Source organism: Macaca thibetana, chromosome 7, assembly GCF_024542745.1.
Source record: "Macaca thibetana thibetana isolate TM-01 chromosome 7, ASM2454274v1, whole genome shotgun sequence".
Lineage (NCBI taxonomy): Eukaryota > Metazoa > Chordata > Mammalia > Primates > Cercopithecidae > Macaca > Macaca thibetana.
Genome location: NC_065584.1, coordinates 143,413,915 through 143,438,128, shown reverse-complemented (window position 1 = coordinate 143,438,128; position 24,214 = coordinate 143,413,915). Strand labels below are relative to the sequence as shown.

The 24,214-nt window shown below is 38.3% G+C and overlaps 2 protein-coding genes across 10 annotated transcripts in view; one reads left to right on the top strand and one right to left on the bottom strand.

Annotated features, from left to right (window-relative positions):
* Nucleotides 1-24,214, top strand: part of SLTM (SAFB like transcription modulator) — a 263,545-nt gene that overhangs the window by 58,040 nt on the left and 181,291 nt on the right. The gene's annotated exons all lie outside the window — the stretch shown is intronic.
* The window catches only part of RNF111 (ring finger protein 111), a 111,496-nt gene that overhangs the window by 17,908 nt on the left and 69,374 nt on the right, over nucleotides 1-24,214 (bottom strand). For 6 of the 9 annotated variants that reach the window (XM_050796803.1, XM_050796806.1, XM_050796810.1 and 3 more), the window contains exons 4-7: nucleotides 22,813-22,976; nucleotides 20,132-20,326; nucleotides 11,324-11,643; nucleotides 2,491-2,749 (exon numbers count right to left, since the gene is read on the bottom strand). In XM_050796803.1, the coding sequence (XP_050652760.1) occupies nucleotides 2,491-2,749; nucleotides 11,324-11,643; nucleotides 20,132-20,326; nucleotides 22,813-22,976 (938 nt within the window). The remainder of the gene's footprint in view (nucleotides 1-2,490; nucleotides 2,750-11,323; nucleotides 11,644-20,131; nucleotides 20,327-22,812; nucleotides 22,977-24,214) is intronic. The other 3 variants (XM_050796811.1, XM_050796805.1, XM_050796809.1) reach the window with 1 other exon arrangement.

Genomic DNA, 24,214 nt, shown 5'->3' with positions numbered 1-24,214 from the left:
TGTATTTTTAGTAGAGACAGGGTTTCGCCAGGTTGGCCAGAGTGGGTTCGAACTCCTGACCTCTGGTGATTCACCCGCCTCGGCCTCCCCACAAGTGCTGGGATTACAGGCGTGAGCCACCGTGCCTGGTCTTTTTTTTTTTTTTTTTTTTTTTTTTAAGAGACAGGTTCTCACTATGTTGTCCAGACAGGAGTACAAGGATTATTCACAGGTGTGATAACAGCACACTGCAACCTTGAACTCCTGAGCTCAAGCAATCCCCCTGCCTCAGCAGCCTCCCGAGTAGCGGGAAATACATGTTCATACTACCAAACCAGGCCTTACGTATCCTCTCAATACATCTTATTAATAAGATAGCAAAACTTTTAAATAATAGCATTTCAAGTACAGTTCTTTTATCACTTAATCAAGACCATAAACCTTTCAAAAGCAAGGAGAGACATATTCTTATTGCACAAGTATTGTTGTTATACATATAAATGTACTTACGAAACAGCAAACTATTCATTTGGATCCAGGTATCACAATTTATAGCCAAAAGAAATTATTCCCATTTTACAAGTGTGAAGAATGTAAGGACAGAGAGACTAAATAACTTATCCAAAGTCATTAAGCTAATTAGTGAAAGCTGGGAGGTCAACTCAAATCTATCCAATTCCAAAGCTAGCGCTCTACTACACCATACTGTCTCCCCCAGTTCATTCTGGATGAAAAAGGTTTAAGAACCACATGTTTCACAAGTGAACTAAAGCATACAGGAAATGTTTTTTAAAAGCATGGGCGAGTTGGGGAGAGAATACAGACACTCCTTCAGGAAAAGAAGCCCAAAACAAAGTCATCAAAATGTCTCTAACAGAACATAATACAATTTAAATTTCCTACCTTCATTCTCATTAATACACCCCTAATGAGGTGTGTAAATTGATGCAGCCCCTGGAGAGAAACTTAATAGTATTTATTTGAAAGTTTATCCCTCTGACATAGCAATCGCATTTCTAGGAAGTTATACTATACATAAACTCAACCATAAACAACTTAAATGTCCATCAACAGAAGACTGATTTAATATACAATGGACTTTATGGAAGTATTAAAAACCAATGAGCTTGATTTGTATGTGCTAATAGGCAAAAATCAAGATATACTGTTAAATTTAAAAACAAAAAGCAAGAAGTAGAATATGTTTGATTTCCCAGTTTTAAAAGGTAAGACATATACATATCTATAGGTACAAAGAAAATTGCTAAAAGCTTTTATAGAACAGTTGCTACCTCTGATATATTAAGATTAGTAAGCTGTGCGAAGAAGCTTTTAAATTCTCATTTTATATTACTCTGCACACTCTGAATGTTTTAGAATGTAACAAATGAGTCTAAAACATTTATTAGGACATTTTGAAAGGAATGAACTTACCCATGAACTGCTTCAGTATATTATTTTTAAAGGATAGGGCAGAAAATTACACATATTGAATTTCAAATAAAAGATGATCAATTAAAAATGAATACCATCAAGTATTACAAAATAGGCCGTGCATCACAGTGGTGCTCATACAAAGAATGGGCCCATTGGTCAACGCTTTGTAAAAACTGTTTCTAAATCTATTTTCCAATTTATACTTTAAATTTTAAGTTGCATTACCGAGAAGGTAAATAATATATTACCAGTTTCACTGTACACATTCTGGGTTGATCCCAGCCGTGTCTGCAGGATGCAGATTTTTTTAAATGACTGGAGTAGAAGAAAAAATCCAAGAAGATATATAACTGAAAATTACCCCTTGCCAGGTAATCAGACCAAAAACACAAATTTCCTTGCTCACTTCCTGGTTCATTTCTGGCATGAATTTTTCAATTTCATTATTAGCTTATGATCTAACAAAATAGTAAACATGTTACACAGCCTTAGGGTATTTATCATTTCTTATGCTATCTAATGAATTTCAATTTCTTTAGAAAAGCATGCCTGGGGTTCTATTTTATTTTATTTTTATAGAAACCAGGTATCACTATGTTGCCCAGGCTGGTCTCAAACTCCTGGCCTCAAGCGATCCTCCTGTCTTGGCCTCCCAAAGTGCTGCGATTACAGGAGTGAGCCATCATGCCCAACCGTGGTTATATTTTAATTGCCTGCATCAAATGAATATAAAAACCCTTTTATAACTCCCAAAGCTTGCTGTGAGGAAATTCTGTCTTATGCCTCAGTTAACTGCTTGAGAATTCTTAAAATTTACTTTACTGTGCCTAGAAATACTACTCAACTTTCACATTTCTTCAGCTATCCTAAAGAACAAATCTAAATTCCTTAAGACTTCCATTCAATCCACCTCAATTTCATAATATTAACATGGGAAAAAAAATAACCTACTCTTAAGCCAAGTAAATACTAAAAATTTAAGAACTGGGATTAATTACAGGTTATTTCATAAAGGAGTATAAAATATTTCATTGACATGCCTCTAGATTTTGTGTCCATTAAGTTTATACTTACAAGGGGGAGGCATGTAATGTCGACATGATGAGAGAGAGGGCTGTGGAGGGGGCTGGGGCTGGGGCTGCGCAACCATGCTTGATCCATAGCCATCCATTGATGATAAAGGTTGACTTGGTGCAGCAGCAGCCTGATGGCCAAAGATTGCGGCTCGGGAGGAAGAAACAGGGCAGCAGGGGTCAAATGCAGATGCTCCATGAAAACTGCCACTTCCATGACTTCTGATACCATTGTTGCTCAGGTCTACTGGCAATGCCTGCTATATAAAAAGAAAGTATATTTTATCTTTCTAAAGTTTGGTCAAATATTTCATGTTATATTATAAAAGTATTCCTAACACAAACGAAAAAATATAATCTTTAAATTAGTTTGAAAACAGTAAGATTCTTAGTGTGAAGAACTAGTGAGCACCAACAAAATACTTGGTTATCTTGTATTTATCAAGTGTATCTTGGATTGTGAAAATTGTAGTGGTTTTATAGTTAAACCAATTTTTAAAAATCAAGCATAAGATTTTATCACAAGATGAACAAAAGCTTAATAAAGTCTTTTTGTCTTATAACAAATACATCTTAGAAACTTTAAAATCATACTTCCATATTCTCCTTTATCCCAACATAAATTATGACTAGTACTTTAGGATTCCTTGAGAAATCTATCTCTAGTACTATCACACTAGAGAAAATAGTAAGGTTCTAGGAAAAATCCTGTCTGCCCCAAGTTCCAAACTGTACAAAGTAAGAATTCAACTAAAACTCTAATAAATCTACATTATTCAAAATAACAATGGACATAAGATTTTTCAGACTAAATTATGAATTACCTTTGCCACTTAAAGCTTTCAATTGTTCAAAAAAATAAGAACAAAAAAAGTTAAACCACTGCTTCCTTTTATAGACACATTTATTGCATTTTATAGGCACATTTAGTGCTTTGCAGATGTTCAGGGTTTTTTGTTTTGAACAAACTGAAGGTTTGTGGCAACACTGTGTCAAGCAAATCTATCAGAGTTATTTTTCCAACAGCATGTGGAAATTCTGTGTCTATCACATTTTGGTAATTCTCATAATATTTATATTTTTCTCATTATTTTATCTGTTATGGTGATAGTCATTGATGTTACTATGATCATTGCTTTGGGCACCAAGAACTCTGCCCATATAAGACAACAAATTTAACAGATACACATGTGTGTCCTGACCAGATATTTCCCCGTCACCCTCCTCTCCTCTCTTCGGGCCTCCCTATTCCCTGAGACACAACAACACTGAAATTAGGCCAATTAATGGCCTCTAAGTATTCAAGTGAAAGGAAGATTTGCATATATCTCATTTTAAATCAAAACAGAGAAATGATCAAGCTTAGTGAGGAAGGCATGTCAAAAGCCGAGATAGGCCAAAAGCTAGGCCTCTTGCACCAGTTAGCCAAGTAATGAATGCAAAGGAAAAATGCTTGAAAGAAACTGAAAGTACTCCAGTGAACACATAAATGATAAGAAAGTGAAACAGCCTTATTGCTGATCTAAAGAAAGTTTTAGTGATCTAGATAGAAGATCAAACCAGCTACAACATTCTCTTAAGCCAAAGCCTAAACCAGAGCAAGGCCCTAACTCTTCAATTCTATGAAGGCAGAGGGAGGCAACGAGGCTGCAGAAGAAAAGTTTGAAGATAGCAGAGGTCAGTTCATGAAATTGAAGGAAAGAAGCTATCTCTATAAGATAAAAGTGCAAGGTGAAGCAGCAAATGCTGATGCAGAAGCTGCAGTAAGTTATCCAGAAAATCTAGCTAAGATCATTTATGGAAAGGGCTACAATGAATAACAGATTTTCCATGTAGACAAAACCGCCTAATATTGGAAGATATCATCCAGGACTTTCATAGCTAAAGAGAAGTCAATGGCTGGCTTCAAAGTTTCCAAGGACTGGATGATTCCTGTTAGGGACTAATGTAGTTGGTGGACTTAAAATCCAACGCTCATTTACAATTCCAGAATTCCCAGGGCCCTTTAGAGTTAGGCTAAATCTATTCTGCCTGTGCTCCATTAACAAACAACAAAGCCTAGATGACAGTACATCTATTTACGTGGTTTACTGAATACTTTAAGAATACTGTTGAGACCCACTACTAAGAAAAAAAGATTCCTTTCAAAATGTTACTGCTTGGCAAAAGTGAGACCTTTTCTCAAAAAAGAAAAAAGAAAATTGCTGTTTATTGACAACGCACAGTCACCCAAGAGCTCTAATGATGTATAAGAAGATTAATGTTTTCATAGCTGCTAACACAACATCCAGTCTGCAGACTATGAATCAAGGAGTAATTTCAACTTTCAAGTCTTATTATTAAAGAAATACATTTCATAAGGCTACAGCTGCCATAATAATTCCTCTGATCAATCTGGGCAAAAGTAAATTGAAAACCTTACAGAAAGGAGTCACCATTCTAGATGTCATTAAGAACATTTGTGGTTCATGGAAGGCAGTCAAAATACCAACATTAATAATTTGAAGGAAGTGGATTCCAAGCCTCATGCATACTTGGAGGGGTTCAAGACTTCAGTGGATCTTTGAAGTAACTGCAGATGTTGTGAAGACAGCAAGAAAACTAGAATAAGAAGTTGGACCCTGAAGATGTGACTGAATTGCTGCAACTCATGATAAAAGTTGAATGAGTTGCTTCTGACAGAGAGCATAGAAAGTAGCTTCTTTCTTTTATTTATTTTATATGTATTTTTGGAGATGGTGTCTCACTCTATTGCCCAGGCTGGTGTACAGTAGGGAAATCTTGGCTCACTGCAACCTCCGCCTCCCAGGTTCAGGTGATTATCTGGCCTCAGCCTCGCGAGCAGCTGGGATTACAGGTGCATATCACCACACCCGGCTAATTTTTGTATTTTTAGTACACACAGGGTTTCACCATGTTGGCCAGGCTGGTCTTGAACTGCTGACCTCATGTGATCTACCTGCCTCACCCTCCCAAAGTGACAGGATTACAGAAGTGAGCCACTGCACCCGGTCTCTTTTACTTTTTTTGAGACAAGGTCTCACTGCGTTGCCTACACTGGAGTGCAGTGATACAAACAGGGCTCACTGCAGCCTCCACCTACCCAGCTCAAGCAATCCTCCCAACTTCAGCCTCCCAAGTAGTTCGGACCACAGGCGCATGCCACTGCACCCAGCTAATTTTTAAATTTTTTGTAGAGACAGAGTCTTGCCATGTTGCCCAGACTGGTCTTTAACTCCTCCCACCTCAGCCCCACAAAGTGTTGGGAACAAACGCATGAGCCACCATGTCTGGCTGGAAGTGGTTTTTTTTTCTTTTTTTTTTTTTCTTTTTAACAAAAAAATTGCAGGCCCCCAGAGACAGCATTTTAAAAAATAAAAAGAAAAGAAAAAACCTACAGCAAAAGTGGTTTTTTGAGATAGAATCTACTCCTGGTAAAGATAGTGGGAACAAGACGGAAATGACAGCAAAAGATTTAGAATATCACACAAACTTAACGTATTACATTAGTACATTACATAAACTTAAAGCAGTTGCAGAGTTTAAAAGGATTGATTCCAATTCTGAAAGAAGTTCTATGGGTAAAATGCCATTAAACAGCATCATGTGCTACAGAGAAATCTTTCATGAAAGGAAGAGTCAATCAATGCAGCAAACTTCACTGTTATCTTACTTCAAGAAATTGCCACAGCCCCCCAATCTTTAGGTGCCACCACTCTCATCAGTCATAGCCATCAACATTAAGGCAAGACCCTCCATCAGCAAAAAGTTTACAATTTGCTTAAGTCTCAGAGGATTGCTGGCATTTTTAAAAAATGTATTAGCAATAAAGTATTTTTAAATTGAATTATTTTTAAACTGAAACATGTACAATAAGGTATTTTTAAACTGAAGTATTTTTAAATTGAAGTATGTACATTTTTTAAACATAATGCCACTGTGAGGTGGACTTAGTATAGTGTAAACATTAAATTTTACATGTACTGGGAAACCAAAAAATACATGTGACTTGCTTTACTGCAGCATTCACTTTATTGTATTTATTGTGGTTGTCTGGAACCAAACCTGCAGTATCTCCAAGGTATGTTTGTATTAGGCATATGATTTTAGAGAAAGCCCACTAAGTTGGGAAATAAACCAGAGGGTAGATTCCATTTCCACTCATCAAGTAATATTTTCCTCCAGAAGTTTTTTATTATTATTATTATTTTTTTTTTTTTTTTTGAGACAGGATCTCTGTTACCCAGGCTGGAGGGCAATGGTGCAATCTTGGCTCACTGCAACCTCCACCTCCTAGGCTCAAGCAATTCTCCTACCTCAGTCACCCACAAGAAGCTAGGACTAAAGGCAAGAGACCCCACGCCCAGCTAATTTTTGGTTTTTTGTTTCATTTTGTTAGAGATGGGGTTTCACCATGTTGCACAGGGTGTTCTCGAACTCCTGTGGTCAAGCGATCCACTCGTCTCAGCCTCCCAAGGTGCTAGGATTACAGGCATAAGCCACTGCGCACTGCCTTCCAAAAGCATTTGGAAAAATCCTAAGTAAAACGCTTTCACTTCTAATCTAGAAAAAAGGCAAGAATCACTTCTTTGTAATTTTTTTTTTTTTTTTTGAGACGGAGTCTTGCTCTGTCACCCAGGCTGGAGCGCAGTGGCGCGATCTTGGCTCACTGCAAGCTCTGCCTCCCGGGTTCACACCATTCTCCTGCCTCAGCCTCCCGGTGCCCGCCACCATGCCCAGCTAATTTTTTTGTATTTTTAGTACAGACGGGGTTTCACCGTGTTAGCCAGGATGGTCTTGACCTCCTGACCTTGTGATCCGCCTGCCTCAGCCTCCCAAAGTGCTGGGATTACAGGCATGAGCCACCGCACCCGGCCACTTCTTCGTATTCTTAAATACAAACCTACTGCTTAGGTTCATTGGAACCATACTTTTCAAAATGTGATTAAAGATCATAAAGATCTGATGTTATATACGCATTATACACAGGAACTGTTCAATACTGGAAGCTGACGGGTTTGAGATGATAAAACCTAGGGTAACGCATTTGTCAAAGGCCCAAGTCACCCAGCTGTCCTCAGAGGAACCACAGTAGTCTTTTTAGTTTCAGTGAGCTCTAGGCTCAGGGGGAATAATAGAAACAGAAGGAACTCTGGGTGCTGAAAGGAAAGGGAAGTGATGATACAGAAGCTGGGAAAGAGAAAAGGAGGAGCTCCTTTTGTTTGTATTATTTATCTACAATCAAGCATATATCTGTTCTCCTTCTGTTGAATTAGCAAATGCAATGTATGTCTTCAATTCAGGTAAATAAGGTTTAAGAATAATGTTTTAAGAGTGAATTTAGGTTTATGGTTCCAATCCTTTCCCTACTATTTAGACTAAAATTAAAATTAGATGTGGACTAGAATATCAACATCTTATGAAGGTGACCACATTTCATCTTATCTTCATCTCCAGTCAGTGATTAAGAACATTCCCAGAGTAAAGTAATTCCTAGAAGAAACTGAGGGTTAACATTAAAGAATAAAGGGGAAAAAACAGTAATGAGAACCCTCTTCTTCACAATTCCAACAGTTCATTCAACTCTTATTCTCAAAAGACAATCAAGGGTAAGCAAGATGAGTATAGTGATAGGACATAATAATTGGCTTACGTAGATTATAACTGACGCATCACACTAATAAACTACTAGGCACGGTGGTACATGCCTGTAGTCCCGGCTAATTGGAAGTCTGGGGCAGGAGGATTACTCGAGCCCAGGAATTTTAGGACAGCCTGAGACACAAGGCAAGACCCTCTCTTAAAAACAAAAAACAAAACAAAACAAAAAGCAGGATGTGGGGTGCGGTGGGGTGAGGTTGGGGAGTGGAGGGGTGTGTGGCAGGGGTGGGTAGGGATGAAAGCCATATCATATCAAAGAAGGCAGTGAGAATTATCTACATGACTACTGCATCTTCTCGGTCTGTAGGTCTAATTTTTCTTTGACTATGCACAATCTGGCACTCAATCATAAGATATCTACAAAATCACAAATCTCAGGTTTTGTTTGCTTCTTCTGCTCCTCTACTTTCTGCTGTGCCCAAATAGGTCTAAAGTGAAGACTATATGAGGTTATTTTATGAGCATGTGATTAATTTTAAAGTCCTACAAACATTGATATGAGTCTGTTGTCTTCAAAAATCTCACTCTCTTTACCTTCAAACCCATTATCACCACCGAATGCCTGGGATCCTGCTGATTCTTCTCAAGTTTTGTTTGCAGTCCAAATACTTCTAATACTTATAGATGGGTAAATGGGTTATATTTATTTTACACCAAACAGAACTGTAAAAGAGATCCTACCTATAATTAACTCAAGCTGAAATAAAACATTGTATACATAATTGATGTCTCAAACTAGCTGTATTATTTTATTAATAACAAAATATTCTGCAAATGAGACTTTTGGCAGCTCTTTAATGTAGGAAAAGCTGGTAGACCCACCTCTTCACCATTTTCCTACAATACTTATGAAGCATTTTGTAACCAAATATAGCAAAAGAAAGTTATACTTTCAAGCAGATCCTTTCCTTCAATCCACTGGAAAATTTTTCTTGATGCTCCCTCATTCCCAAGAGATAGGACAGATCTGGACCATCCGTTAATACCCAGAAAGGTTACCAAAATCGAAGTAACATCTAAAATCTCCTTAATTATATTTTCTACTCAATTCAAACTTCCTCTTGATAATAGCAGCTATATTTTTAAAGAGAATACCTATCCTTTTTTTTTTTTTTTTTTTTTTTTTTGAGACGGAGTCTTGGTCTGTCGCCCAGGCTGGAGTGCAACGGTGTGATCTCAGCTCACTGCAACCTCCACCTCCCAGGTTCAAGCGATTCTCCTGCCTCAGCCTCCCGAATACCTGGGATTACAGGCATGTGCCACCACGCCCAGCTAATTTTTGTATTTTTAGTAGACATGGGGTTTCACCAAGTTGGTCAGACTGCTCTCGAACTCCTGATCTCATGATCCACCCACTTTGGCCTCCCAGAGTGCTGGGATTACAGGCATGAGCCACCGCGCCCAGCCCTTATTAATTATTTTTAATCCGTCAGACCCAGAAGACATACCATCAAAATTTTAAAAGATGAGGCAAGTACTTTAGGAAAGGTCAGGTGACATAGAAAAGCAGTAGCTTGGCCGGGCACGGTGGCTTAATGCCTGTAATCCTAGGCAAGAAGAGTGAGATTCCGTTTCAAAAAAACAAAAATAAAACAAAAAACAACAACTTCGCAGTCTTGCTCTGTTGCCCAGGCTGGAGTGCAGTGGCGTGATCTTGGCTCACTGCAACCTCTACCTCTAAGGTTAAAGTGATTCTCCTGCCTCAGCCTTCCAAGTAGCTAGGACTACAGGTACACACCACCACACCCAGTTAATTTTTGTATTTTTAGTAGAAACGGGGTTTCACCATGTTGGCCAGGCTGGTCTTGAACTCCTGACCTCAGGTGATCCACTTGCCTTGGCCTCCCAAAGTGCTGGGATTACAGGCGTGAGCCACCATGCCGGCCTCTTTGACTTTTTTTGCAGCACTTTTTTCCTGGAATATTATATGTCAAAATTACAACTTTTCTCTGAAATTACATTTTTTGTTTTGTTTTGTTATTTGTGTTTTTTTTTTTTGAGATGGCATCTCACTCTGTCGCCCAGGCTGGAGTGCAATGGTGTGATCTTGGCTCACTGCAACCTCCATCTCCCGGGTTCAAGCGATTCTCCTTCCTCAGCCTCCCAATTTGCAACACCCACACTTGTATTACAATCGTACATGGAAGTGACATAATAAAAGTTAAAGGAGCATGGAACATTTGACTTCTTTTACTCCATGTGATCGCCAATACTAACTTAATATTATTTGACATTTTGCGAACTCACTAATAATACCAACTAATTATAGTTTTTTGCTGACATTTTGATTCTCCATAAACTGAAAACCTCATCTGCTCCTGAGAAAACATGCTACAGGTCTGCATGTGAGAAGGCTGTTTATTTCTAGATGAGTGAAGGTTCTAGTGAACTCTAGAGTAGGAGGTAAAAGGGGAAAAACTGAGAGAATTTTCCAATTCTTCATGAATTAGCCTAACACTAGAGTTTCAACAATTTGTTTAAAATAAGATCCCAAAGATCAGATTCAACTGTATTTAACTAAAAACATCAAAAACCATTCCAGAATAAAAAAAAAATAGTGATTTTTAGATTATGTATCAGTTTTGATTACCTACATCCCTGGTCCGTTCAATTAGTTGTAATAATTCAGTCCATCTGAAAATCCCAGAGACTTAATTAAAAAGAAATCACAGACCACAAAATTAGGCCATTTTTGAATGTAAGAATGTGACTAATTCAGTGTATAAAATCTATCCCTAGGGGTTTTTTCTCCTCCTGAAGCCACCACAACTAAAAAAGAAAGGTGGGTTGGTTTTAACTCAAGTAATTACTACCTCATGCTGGGTTTTCCAGTCATCTAAAACAGGAAGAAGGGGAAGGGAAAGAAGAAAGGAAAGGGAGGGAATGAAGGGGAAGAGGAAAGGCAAGAGAGGGAAGGAAGGAGAGAAAGAGAGGGAAGGAAGGAGGGAAAGAGAGAAAGGAAACAGAGGAAGAATGGGAAGGAGTTAAAAAAAAAAAGAGGAACGGAGGGAGGGAGGGAAGAAAGCAGGGAGAGAAATGCAGGGAGGGAAGAGAGACAGGAATGAGGGAAGAGGGAGAGAGAGAAAAGCGAGAAGGAGAGAGAAAGAGAAATTGGATGCAAGAGGGAGAGACAAGGGAGGCAGGAAAGAAAGACTGACTCAAATTCCACATACCTGTTCATGATAGCTGGTACCAGAACTACTATTTGCTCCACAAGGTGCTTGTACTTGTGGAGGTCTTTCCACAGGGCAAGCAGGATCACTAAAGGAGGGAGAAACTGGGACAGCTGGGTGGGGAGTATGGTGGTGGTGGTGATGATGTTGAAAATGGTGACCATGCTGCTGAAAGCAACTTGTATGAGGATGTCCTAATGCATGGTGGTTCTGTGACGACCCTCCACATGGTGAGTGCTGGGGACAGCAGGAAGGTAACCTTGGCATTGCAGGAGGGCCAGTTTCCGTTACAGCACTAGATGTAGTTCTCCTTGAGTCATCTTGAAACAGAAAAAAATGCACAGAATAATCAAATCATGAAATATCACTGTGTAAAAAAATAAGTATGGGGTATAAATAATTAATAAATGTTTAAAGAAATGTTTAGTAAATTCAAATCTCCGTAAATAATGTGATAGTGCCACATTCTTTTTTTTTTTTTTTTTTTGAGATGGAGTCTCGCTCTTGTTGCCCAGGTTGGAGTGCAATGGTGCCATCTCGGCTCAGCAAAACCTCCGCCTGGGTTCAAGCGATTCTCCTCCCTCAGCCTCCTGACTAGCTGGAATTATAGGCATACGCCTCCAGGTCTGGCTAATTTTGTATTTTTAGTACACATGGGGTTTCTCCATGTTGCTCAGGCCGGTCTTGAACTCCCAACCTCAGGTGATCCACCCGCCTTGGCCTCCCAAAGTGCTGGGATTACAGGCATGAGCCACCACGCCCAGCCAATAGTGCCACATTCTTAACATATACATCATATGATTTTAGGCAGTGGTCTTCATTGGGATTTTTCTGAAACTCTAAATTTTTCAGGAGGTTCATATTTACTGTGATGTGTAAGTATGACAATAGATCATGTTTTCCTAGGGCATAACAAATGATTTCTTACAAGTAAAATTGCATTTTAAAAGTTTAAAAATACCACGAGTCCTTCCACTATATGCTACAAAGCAAATGCTCTTCCCCTGAGCTCCATGAACCCCTAACATCATAAATCATTCCTAAATAATGCAGACAGCCATGTACTTCTTAAAATCTCACCTTCTTAAGACACAGCCACCCAAGTCTGAGTGTACCTGGCTGAGTCTCTCTATCCGCCAACCTTTTTTTTTTTTTTTTTTTTTTTAAAAGACTGGGTCTCACTCTGTCACCCAGGCTGGAGTACAGTGGCTCGATCTTGGCTCACTGCAACCTCCACCTCCCAGGCTCAACAGGTTCTCCTGCCTCAGCCTCCTAAGTAGCTGGGGCCATAGCCACACAGCACCATGCCCAGCTAATTTTTGTATTTTTTTGTAGAGATGAGATTTTGCCACATTGCCCAGGCTGGCCTCAAGCTCCTTCATGAGCTCAGATGATCCGCCCACCGTGGCATCCCAAAGTGCTTAGATTACAGGCGTAAGCCACCATGTCTGGACCAGAATCCTTTTTCCTTCCTTTTGATGCTATACAATAGAATATAAGAAATGATCAGACTCTAATACTTGGAAAATAAAATGTGCTTTATAATAATCTAGTGACTTAGTGTCACATCATGGGGAAAGAAGCATGGAGTCAAATGAATCTGGGTTCTCATCTGGGACCTTTCTTTAGCAATGTGACCTTAGAAAAGTTATTTAATCTCCTTTTCATCTATAAAATGTGGTAATAAAATTGCCTTGCACGGTTGTTAGAAGATATACGTCTTGATATAAAACACGAGTCCTGATTATGCTCTCTGCCACATGCCCAGTTATTTTGAAGGTATGTTCTTCTATGACAGAAGAACTGCAAAAGTATCCCCTGAAAGTCTGTGCCAGTGTTTCAAACTCATTTAAAACCCAGAAACTTTTCCTCAAACTAAATATTATATAGAAACTATATAAAAGAGATTTTAAAAAACTGAAGCCTCTGATTAAATTATAAGAGTGAAGAGCCTAAAGCCAAATCCTTGCCCTGCTGCCACTCTTAAACCTCCACTCTGATTCTGAGGCATGTCCTCAGAATCCTTAGAATTCTGGAACATTACTGTCCTAGCCTTGATTTTGGAGTACCCAAGAGTAGGGATACCTTGCTCCTATGTGGCTCAAAGTACCTAGCTAATCTCTTCTGGGCCAATATATCAATTAGGAATCTTCTGCTTATTTACAAATAAAATAAAAATCCAACCAAAACAGCTTAAACAATAAAGGGAATTATGGGCTCACATAAATGAACCCGGGTAGGGGGGTGCTTCAGACTGCTTGATAAGATTCCAGCAAATTTCCCTAAAATTCTCCTGATTCTGCCCTCTCTTACATGTCCTATCCTGCCTTTCCTGATTCTCATCTCTTCAAGGTCTGTGCTCTAACCTCTGTTACCCAGTAGCTCTAATCTAAGTTTCTGTATATTCGTTTTTTCCAAGTTCCTAGTCTGGCCTATGGGGGCTAATCTCCCAACCCTTTTGTAAAGGTTCTTAACCTGGGAACTCGAATTCACGGGTCTGTGAACTTGCACGGAAGAAAATACAAACTGTCACTAACCTCTAATTGCCCTGAGAATTATGTTAAATATTGTAATTTGTAATAATAACAAAGACAACAAATTATCTACTTTTTAAAACAAATAATAGCAGTTCCAAAGTCAGTTCTATAATTATGTTACTTTCATTCACTTGTATTCCAAATGTGTTGAATAACCTGGACAGTGTTAAAACTGGCCTATCAGGAACTGACCGTGATCAACAGTGTCTTACGGCTATGCTGAACCCAACATTAAGTAACTGTTTCCTATAAATTACAATATGTATAGCAATTATTCATTATTACAGTAGCTTTACTTGCTACAGCATTTTCAGGGTTTTATCTTAGTCCCTATGTAAAAGTGTTATACAAGTCAATATCATTTATTGTGTATTACATCAGGAAAAAAGGTTGAAAACCTTTGAGACACTAAGCTCACTCACTGGGATACACTAAATTACCTTCATGGTTCCTTCCAACTCTGACACTGTAATTTTACAAACCAAGTTACCTGAGGATTACGTGTGACTCAAAAAGTCAGGGTATGAGTTTATAACCATCACTAAAGTGATGGATATGACACACATCTGTTCAGAAATAGCTTGTCATCTTTTACCTTTGAGCATTTTGAATATAAAAATCAGATTGAGAGAAGAGGAAGCACAATGACTATAATGTATTTAAGGCTGAACACATACTTAAGGTGTAAAATCATTAACAGTATGGCTTCAAAAAAAAGACTGACCTTTTAGCTTTACTTCCTAGGCAACAGATTTGGCTTCCAATTAAATAGTCTATTTTCCTATAGTCCAGAACCTCTTTGTTTCTCAAATAGGCTTGCATCCGAAAGTAAAGACAACCAATTAGCCTCTCATTCAAGAGTTACTACCAAATAAAATTGCCATAAATTAGAGGTAAAATACAAAGACATACGATTCAGTAAATAAAACACTTCCTTTTCTATTATAATAAACCCATAGAGGGCCCACTAAAAATGAGACAATCATGAACCTGCATCAGGGAAATTAACTCCACAGCCCAGTGACAATAATTTAGTTAAAGTGCCTCCTAGGAGTGCCTTCAGCAACTCTAGCAGGATTACCGAGATGCAGGCATGACTTTAATCATTCATTCAACAGTCTTACACACAATAAAGTCGTGGTAAAAGATCTACAAAAGGGGCCGGACTTGGTGGCTCATGTCTGTAATCCCACCACTTGGTGAGGCGGAGGCGGGCGGATCACGACTTCAGGAGATTGAGACCATCCTGGCTAACACGGTGAAACCCCATCTCTACTAAAAATACAAAAATTAGTCGGGCATGGTGGCGGGCGCCTGTAATCCCAGCCACTCGGGAGGCTGAGGCAGGAGAATGGTGTGAACCCGGGAGGCAGAGTTTGTAGTGAGCCGAGATGGCGCCACTGCCCTCCAGCCTGGGTGACACAGCGAGACTCCGTCTCAAAAAACAAACAAACAAGCAAACAAACAAACAAAAAGATCTACAAAAGGCACTGGATAATACAACGGTGAAAATGAAAAGTCCTGGCGTTTAACATAACTTACAGTAAGGTCTGCCTTTGCTGTTTTTATCTTTAGCAACCAGAAACATGCTTGCACAATGTAGGTGGCTCAATAAGCGCTTTCTATATTTAAGTTAAATTCACAAGGGAAAAGCAGCATGCAATCATGTAGCTAAGTGCCAAGAAGAGAAACACTTGCTCTTTGGCCCTTAAGGAGCTCATCATCAAGCATGGAGACAATTCAGGATACAAATCAACCAATATTAGAACAGAAGCACTGGGTTCTAGCACAGCATAAAGCAATGCTGCCCCCAATATCTGGCAATGCCTGGAGACATTTTTGGTTGTCACAATCGGAGGGGAAGTGATGTTACTGGAATTTAGAGGCTAGAAACCAAGGATGCTGCTAAATATCCTGTAACGCACAGTCCTTCCCCACCTCCCACTGTAAGAACTATCTGGCCCAAAGTCAATAATAGTGCCAAGGTTGAGAAATCTTGGCATAAAGGCGAAAAGGAGAGGTGCCACGCCAGATTGCCTAGCTTTGAATTCTTGCTCCACTATCATATAATCTTGGATATGTTATTTCACCTGTAGAATGAGAAGAGTAATAAAATCTCCCGCATTGGTTACTGCAAAACTCAGTTATTATAGGTAAATCCACCGGCCAACATTATAGGCTCAACAAATGTTAGCTATTGTTATCCACTAGAGTGTAAGCTCTGTTAGAACAAAAATTTATCTGTTTTGTTCCCACTACCTAGAACAGTGCTTGACATATAGTGTGCAATCAATAAATATGTGTTAAACAAATGAATATATAGGATATCATGTATGCATAACACAAGGACCACATGGAGAGGTCAGGCAGATAATGAGCTGTTTGTGGCACACTGAGTTTGAACTGACTGCAGAATGGTCCAGGACAGATGTCCAAGAAGCAACTGGATATGAAAGTCTAAAATGGCCAGGCATGGTGGCTCACGCTTGTAATCCCAGCACTTTGGAAAGCTGAGGCAAGTGAATTGCTTGAGTCCAGGAGTTCAAGACCAGCCTGGGCAACATGGCAAAACTCTATCTCTACAAAAAATACATAAATTGACCAGGTGTGGTGAAGTGTAGTCTACTTGTGTGGCTACTTGTGGGGCTGATGCAGGAGGATCACTTGAGCCTGGAAAGTGGAGGCTGCAGTGAGCCTGTACTCCAGCCTACGTGACAAAGCAAGACCCTGTCTCGAAAAAAAAAAAAAAAAAAAGATGTTTAAAACAAATACAGTGGTCAAAAAACACAGAAGAGAGAGTCATCAGCATACTAGTGATAGGTGACAACACTTACAGTAATGAAATGGGCTAGTGAGAAGGATGAGAACACAGTCCTGGGAAGAAAACGAATTATGAAAAGGAGACTATTGTCAGATTTTATAAGATCATGTTTATTCATTATGAAAGGAGTCAGAAGCCCATTAGAGGAAAGAGTTTAGTGTGACAAAAATACACTTAAATGTACATAGACATAACACAAGTGTACATGCGCATGTACTAAGGAAATGAAACCAGAGAAGATGATGAAGACACAGGGAAGATAACTGTTGAAGCAAGGTTAAGGACAAAGGAAAGGATAAGAGGTAGAGCACAGATAAAGGAACTGGAAGGGACAGGAAGGAGTTAGGAGACTGGGAATTAGTAGAGGAGGTCAGGTAGAGAGCCACAAAAGTTTATATGAAGGCGTTGGAAGTTGCAGGAGTTCATGCTTAAGAACTTCCATTTATTCATTTTTTAAAATTTCCCCTGGGGAATGAAAACCTTGAGGAAAAGGAGAGTGTTTTGAAATAGGCACTTAGTGGAAGGAAAGGGAACTGATCAAGATATCTGATCAAGATTTCCTATAGAAAGCCCAGGATTAGAAACCATAAATTTATGGAGGAACTTGGATAAGTGTGAAGCTAGATGGCTTGAATGTGAGGGTTGGAAATATTCAAAGAGGTACAAGATAAGAACAGGTGGTGGAGAAAATAGTTGAACTAATGTTCCATAGTGTCCTGGAAGGAAATGGACCTTAAGAGAGGCCCATTTAGGACTGTAGCCAAGATGCTCAGAAATTAAATCTGATTTGTAAATGAACGAGGATTTACATATAAAAGTTTTCGGACTATTCTGAAATAAAGTTGGGACTGTATCACATAAAATGTATGTAAGAATAATGCTACAGATAGACCAAGTGTGGTAGCTCACACCTGTAATCCCAGCACTTCTGGAGGCTGAGGCAGGTGGATTGTTCGAGCCCAGGAGACTGAGGCCAGTGTGGGCAACATGGCAACATGGCAAAACCTCCCATCTCTACAAAATTACAAAAATTAGCCGGGCGTGGTGGTGCATGCCTGTGGTCCCCCAGCTAGTCGGGAGGATCACTTGAGCCTGGGAGGCGGAGACTGCAGTGAGCCAAGATTGCACCACTGCACACGGGCCTGGGCAACAGAGTCAGACCCTGTCTCACAGAAAAAAAAAAAAAAGAATAATGCTACATAAAGCTATAACAGGAGACAGGTGTCAATGAGAAGTCAAATCCCTGCCTCAAAGATTATTACAGTTTTGTCAAGGTACTTAACTTCTTAGGTTTCTTCATGTCTGAAATGGTAAGAGAAATGCCAACATCAATAACTTTTTTACTTTTTGAAACAGGGTCTTGCTCTGTCAGCTGGGCTGGAGTGCAGTGGTGCCATCGAGGATCACTGCAGCCTCGACTTCTCAGGATCACATGATATACTCCTGACTCAGTCTCTGAGTAGCTGGGTCTACAGGTGTGTGTCACCACGCCTCGCTAATTTCTGCAATTTTCTTTTTTTGTTTGTTTGCTTTTGTTTTCTTTTTTTCAAAGGAGACAAGGTTTCACCATGTTGTGTAGGCTGGTCTCAAACTCCTGGGCTCAAGTGATCCGCCTGCCCTGGCCTCCCAAAGAGCTGGGATTACAGGTGGGAGTCTCACCACGTCAAGGATTTTTTTTTTTTAAGAGTTAAAATATATACAATATCATATAAGATACCCAAGTAACAAGCTAAGTGAAGAGTATGTACTCAACAAATGAAATAAAAGCCCATTTCATTTCTGCCTACATTTTTTCAGAGAACGTACTTAAAAGACACCCCTACCCTACTGGGCACGGAGGTTCACACCTGTAGTCCTAGCTACTTGGGAGGCTGAGGGAGGAGGATCACCTGAGCCTGAACTTCAAGACTAGCCTGGGCCAGAAAAACAAAAAAGATACTCCTGGGAAATCTCTTTGAGAATGTTTCTTAGTTCTGCCCTCAGTTTTCCAGAGGACAGAGTACTTCCTGATCCAGCCACACGTAGTTTTCTAATCTGTTAGATGTAAATTACATGAATATTAAAAGAATTAAATGAGACACTATTAAAAGCAAAAAGTGATAGAAAATATAAGATGGTTTCATTATTAATGGTGATTTAGTCAATCCACAAGCTACAGGGTCTACAGTGTCCCTAGTGGTAAGCAGTTAGCAAGTTCCTATCTCTGTACCATTATCCAAAAATGAAACAAAGCTAGTTTCAGTCTCAGTTAAACAAATGATACGAGAGAGAGACAGAGATATCATTGCTAATTGAAACATAAGAACTATCTTGAGATAAGAGCTAAAACTGTAAAGAAAACTCCGGAATAAATATTTGTAACCCTGGATTAGGCAATGGTTTCTTAGATATGACACCAAAAGAAACAACAGTAACCAAAAAACCCCAGAAAATGGACATCATCAAAATTTTAAAAACTCCCTTGCTCATTCTCAATTATTTTGGGAAGATACCTAAGGAGTGGACTTAGTGCATCCAACGGTAACTCCATTTAACTTTCTGAGGAACCATCAAAGTGTTTTCCTCAGCAGTTGCACCATTTTGCATTCCTACCAGCAATTCACAAGGGTTCCAATTTTTCTGCGTCCTTGCCAAGACTGGTGATTTTGTATTTTTGTTTGTGTTGTAATTATAGACACACTAGTGGGGTGCAAAGTGGTATCTCATTGGGGTTTTCATTTGCATTTCCCTAACGATTAGTGATGTTGAGCACCTTGTGCTTCTCGGTCATTTGTATAACTTCTTCAGAAATATCTATTCAAATCCTGCCTCATTTTAAAATTGGGTTGTCTTTCTGTTAGGTTGGGGCTTTTTGTTTGTTTTTACTTTTTTATTTTTTAAATATAAATAGAGATAGGGTTTCACCATGTTGGCCAGGCTGGTCTCGAACTCCTGTCCTCAAGTGATCCTCCTGCCTCAACCTCCCAAATACTGGAATTACAAGCATGAGCCACCACACCCAGCCTGTTGGGCTGTTTTAAGAGTGCTTTGTAGATTCTGGTTTCTAAAGTGCTTATCAGATATAGGATTTGCAATATTTTTCTTTCCCCCATTCTGTAGGCTGTCTTTCACTATCTTGATAGCGTCCTTTAATGCACGAAAGTTTTAAATTTTGATGAAGTTCAACTTATCTACTTTTGGTTTTGTTGCTCATGCTTTTGGTGTCAGCCACTTACTTCTCCCCAAGCTCTCTTATTTGAGGTATAATACTCTGGTCACATATAGCATACAAACTCAAATATGAAATCAGCCTAATTATAGTAAAGACTACCTTGATAACATACGAAGTTTACTATAACATAAGAATACCCGCTTATTAACATAGCTAAAATCTTAGACTTAAAAACAATAATATTTTCCCTAACAAAAGTAATGACAAAAAGTCTCCCCTCCCCCACTTTTTTTACATACCTCCTATAGAAGTGCCAGTGGTACTATTGCTTGTAAGAGTAGCTGAAGTCTCTGACACTGTGGAAGGTTGGCTACTGGTGACAGCTGAAGCAGTATCAGAGGCCTGCTCAGAGGTAGATGGATTTGAATTGTTAATGGAAGCGCTAGTAGCTTGTGATTCCATTCTTGCAGAAGTGGTTGGTACTACAGTAGGTTCTACAAAATACAAAACGTCAACTTAGCATTTCAAAACAAATTAGATAAAGAGTTATATTTTAATCTAAGCTAATGTGTTTATAATTATTAAATAACAAAACTTTAAAAATACAAGCTCTCTAATAACATACGGTAAAGAAAGCTTTCATAAAGCTAAACTGCAATATCAAACTGACATGTTAACAAAATATGGCTACATTTTTAAAAATTCAACACTGATATGCATATTTCAATAATTTAGGTAATTTAATAGTTTTTCAGGTAGCTTCTAAATAAGTTGTCTGATCTATAACAAAGAAGAGTAAAAGGAAAGTAAAAGTTCCTTGCTATGCACATACACATGATCACAAGCTGTCGGAATAGTGTTACAAACCATAATGTGTCTGGCACAATATGGATTCTAGGGTAAGACTGCCTGGATAGCAATACTGATTTCACCACTGATAGTATGAATACAAATAAGTTACTTAACCATTCTCCATTTCCTCATCTGTAGAACTGGGAAAGTATCAGAATTTCTTAATAGAACTGTCATTAGGATGAACTGAGATCACATACTTTGTATGATGCTTTACAGACAGCAATCACTTAACATTAGCTATGATTTCTAATACCTGTTTTAATCTTCTTTCCATGCCTTTTATATGTTTTCCAAAGAAAATTTTGTAAATATTAATATTCACCAGTGCTTTCTAATAAAAATTAACATTTTTCCATCAGAAAGTAAAAGAAATTTCAGGTAGACTTCAACTTACAAGTAAGTTTCAAAGAACTAAGTTTAAAATGGTTGCTTAAAATTGAGAACAATGGGAATAAATCCATCCAAAGCATAGTCACAACAATTAAACCTGAAAATAAGGGAGTCTCTTAATGTGCTATGGAATGAGAGGGTTGACTTTCTATACAATACGGTATGGTAAGCTAATTCCTTAGGCACAAATAGTAACTGTGAGTCTATATGGGACACTTTGAATGAGGGTGTGTCCAAATGTATATGCAAATTGCTTGTACATAAAAAAGGGGGAAAAGAACTTCTGTTTATTTGTAAATAGTTTAACTAGTGTTTCTCAACCTTGGCAATACTAACATTTTGGGCTAGACAATATTTTGTTCGTTGGCGAGGAGATGTGCACTGTGAACTGTACAATGTTTAGCGACAACCATGGTCTCTATCCATCAGATGTCAGTAGCATCCTCCCCTAACTGTGAAAACCAAAAATGTCTGCAGACATTGCCAAATATCACTTGGGGGAGAAAACTGCCCCTATTTGAGAACCACTGGTCTGATGTACTTAGTTTTGGATTTATTTTTAATAAGAGAGAAGCCTTCCACTGAGAAAAACTAGTGGGGGAAAGGGAGCATCTACTGATCACTGGAATACTTTTAACCCAGCAAAGTGTAAATTCTGGTTGAACTTACTGTAATGTGGAAAAGGCTACTCTATCACCTTCTCCTACTTACCGGCTAGCAGGTGTCACATTGGAACACAAACAGAAAGTTTCCAAAATAGTCACCCTATATTTAATTAACTCTCATCATTAATTAATCCCTATTACATTAACCACTGTCTTACAGATAATTTATGGTGTTTCAAAACAAAAACAAAGAGACTGTTGAATGAAAGGCAAACAGTTGTTTATCTCTTCATAAACAACTGAGTACTGATACTGTGAAAGTTAAGACCACCAAAACTGCAAATAGCCCATAGAAGAGCTGATTGCATATGGCCTCCAACTCTTTCGACCTACCTGATATATTCTTTGCCCAATTTATAGCTAACTCCCAAACCTAACAAACTCATATATGGCTTATCGTTTTCCTTTTGGGAAATTATGATTGACCATTTCCTAAGATATAACTAATAATACCTCAAGATGATTCTTAATATGCGGGCAAATTCGCATATGTATTCATTCATATATTCATAAATCCCACCACTTTTCCTAACGTCTGTATTCCAACTCTGGTTTTGTTTCCTCAGTTACTTGGGTACAGCTGTAAGCCAAAATACAATACAAAAAATGAGCAGCACAAAAAGGTATCAATAATATTGAAGGATAACATAACTTTTAAAAGTAAAATTAGACATTTCAAATAGCCAGTATTAGTCATTTAAAATTCAGTTATACTGCTTTTGTGTTTATATTTAAAAAGTGCTGCTTCTACTTTTTCATGGCAAGTTAAAGACAATCATATTACAAATCAAACTAAACTAGTTTGAGCTAACCTCAAACTACCATTCGTAAAAATATTTTTTCCTGAGAAAATAGCTAGCAAGTATTGAAACAATAACCACAAAGAATTTTATGTAAATTTACAAGCGTAGGATATTATATCAATTAGAAACTTGAGATTTAAAAATCTGACAATTTCCCTGTAGTTTAATAATACATTACCAGTAAGCAGAAGGGGTTTCTAGCATATTAAAAGATTTCCTTTTATCAAACTCCTTTTATAATTTTCTACTGTTACTACTTCAATTTACCATCTTCATCAACGGTAAGGTCCACAACTTCTGCTGCATTCTGCCTCAAGGGCTGTATAACAGTAGAAATCCTACTGCGGTTCCGTGGCTCCTGTGGCCGACTTGCATGAGAACTTGAACCCTGGCTCCAGTGAGATCTGGAGTGTCCAAGGGTTGAACGAGACCTTAAATGACATCAATATTAAGTTAGTAAATATAAATAAAGAATTATTAGTCACCACAAAAACCCATAAGCCTTTCTTACTAAATGTTACATTTTTCATACAAAATTTCTCCTAAGAAATAATCGTAATAGAATTAAAAATCATGACTAGCACAATGTCTGGCACTCAGTAAACTTTGCTGAATGAATCACCGACTAATTGACCTAAGAATATAAGAAATGCTATGTTGTACCAATCATTAGTGTAAAATACAGGATTCTGTTTCAAGAATGCTACTCTCTCTTCCACGGTTACTTTGGGTATTTACCCAGGTTATAATAAACTGTTTACATTTTCTGTTAATAGTTAAAATTATTCACCATAGGTAACGGAATAAAAATAACATCCTACACATTTAATAATATCCACAAGGTCTTGTATGTTTAGCTCAGGACAGATTTGCAAAACATTGCTTTAGGAGTCCTAAACCAAGCTAAGCTTCTAGTATTGCCATAAAAGAAAACAAAATAATAATAATAATAAACAAGCACCAGGGAGATTTCCTGATGTGTAGATGTAAGGATATTCTGATTATTAGTTTGGTAGCCACAAGAAATATCATTTGCGTGAGCTACTTTATGCTTTTAAAACATGTGACTGCGAACCCTACACATCTAACTTCATTTAAGTATGTGTGTGGCATTACACTGGTCTAAATTTACTTACAGGTGTATATACTTTTAAGGACTCAACTACTAAAGATTTGGACTGAGGATATACAGGGATAATATGTAGAATATGCAGTCCTAAGTCTCCAGGAGAAAAAAATAACTCTTTTAGAAAGGTGAGGTCAATAAAACACAAGGGCTTTCTCCTGCTCAAACTAATATAAAACTGCTTATAAGCTTATTGTCAGCATTTATGGAAAATATCTGCAATATAAAAGGTCATCAGGGGTGGGAGCTTAACCATTCAGAAGAGAACTCCAAAGGTCAAAGTGGGTTGAAAATGGCCTCAACATTTACAGCCCAACTTGAACTTCAACGATTATAGAACCTAGAGTTTAAAAAGTTCAAATTCTAAAATAAAATTCTTAAGAAGGAGTATAAAGGTTAATTACGGAGCCACTGTCAAAACAGGATAGCACATATCAGAAACAGTTGTGGTATAGCTTGAGCCATGATAGTAAACAAATGTCATGGGATAAAATGGTTTTATCTGAGGACAGATATTACCATTTAAAATTCTTGAAAAACCAA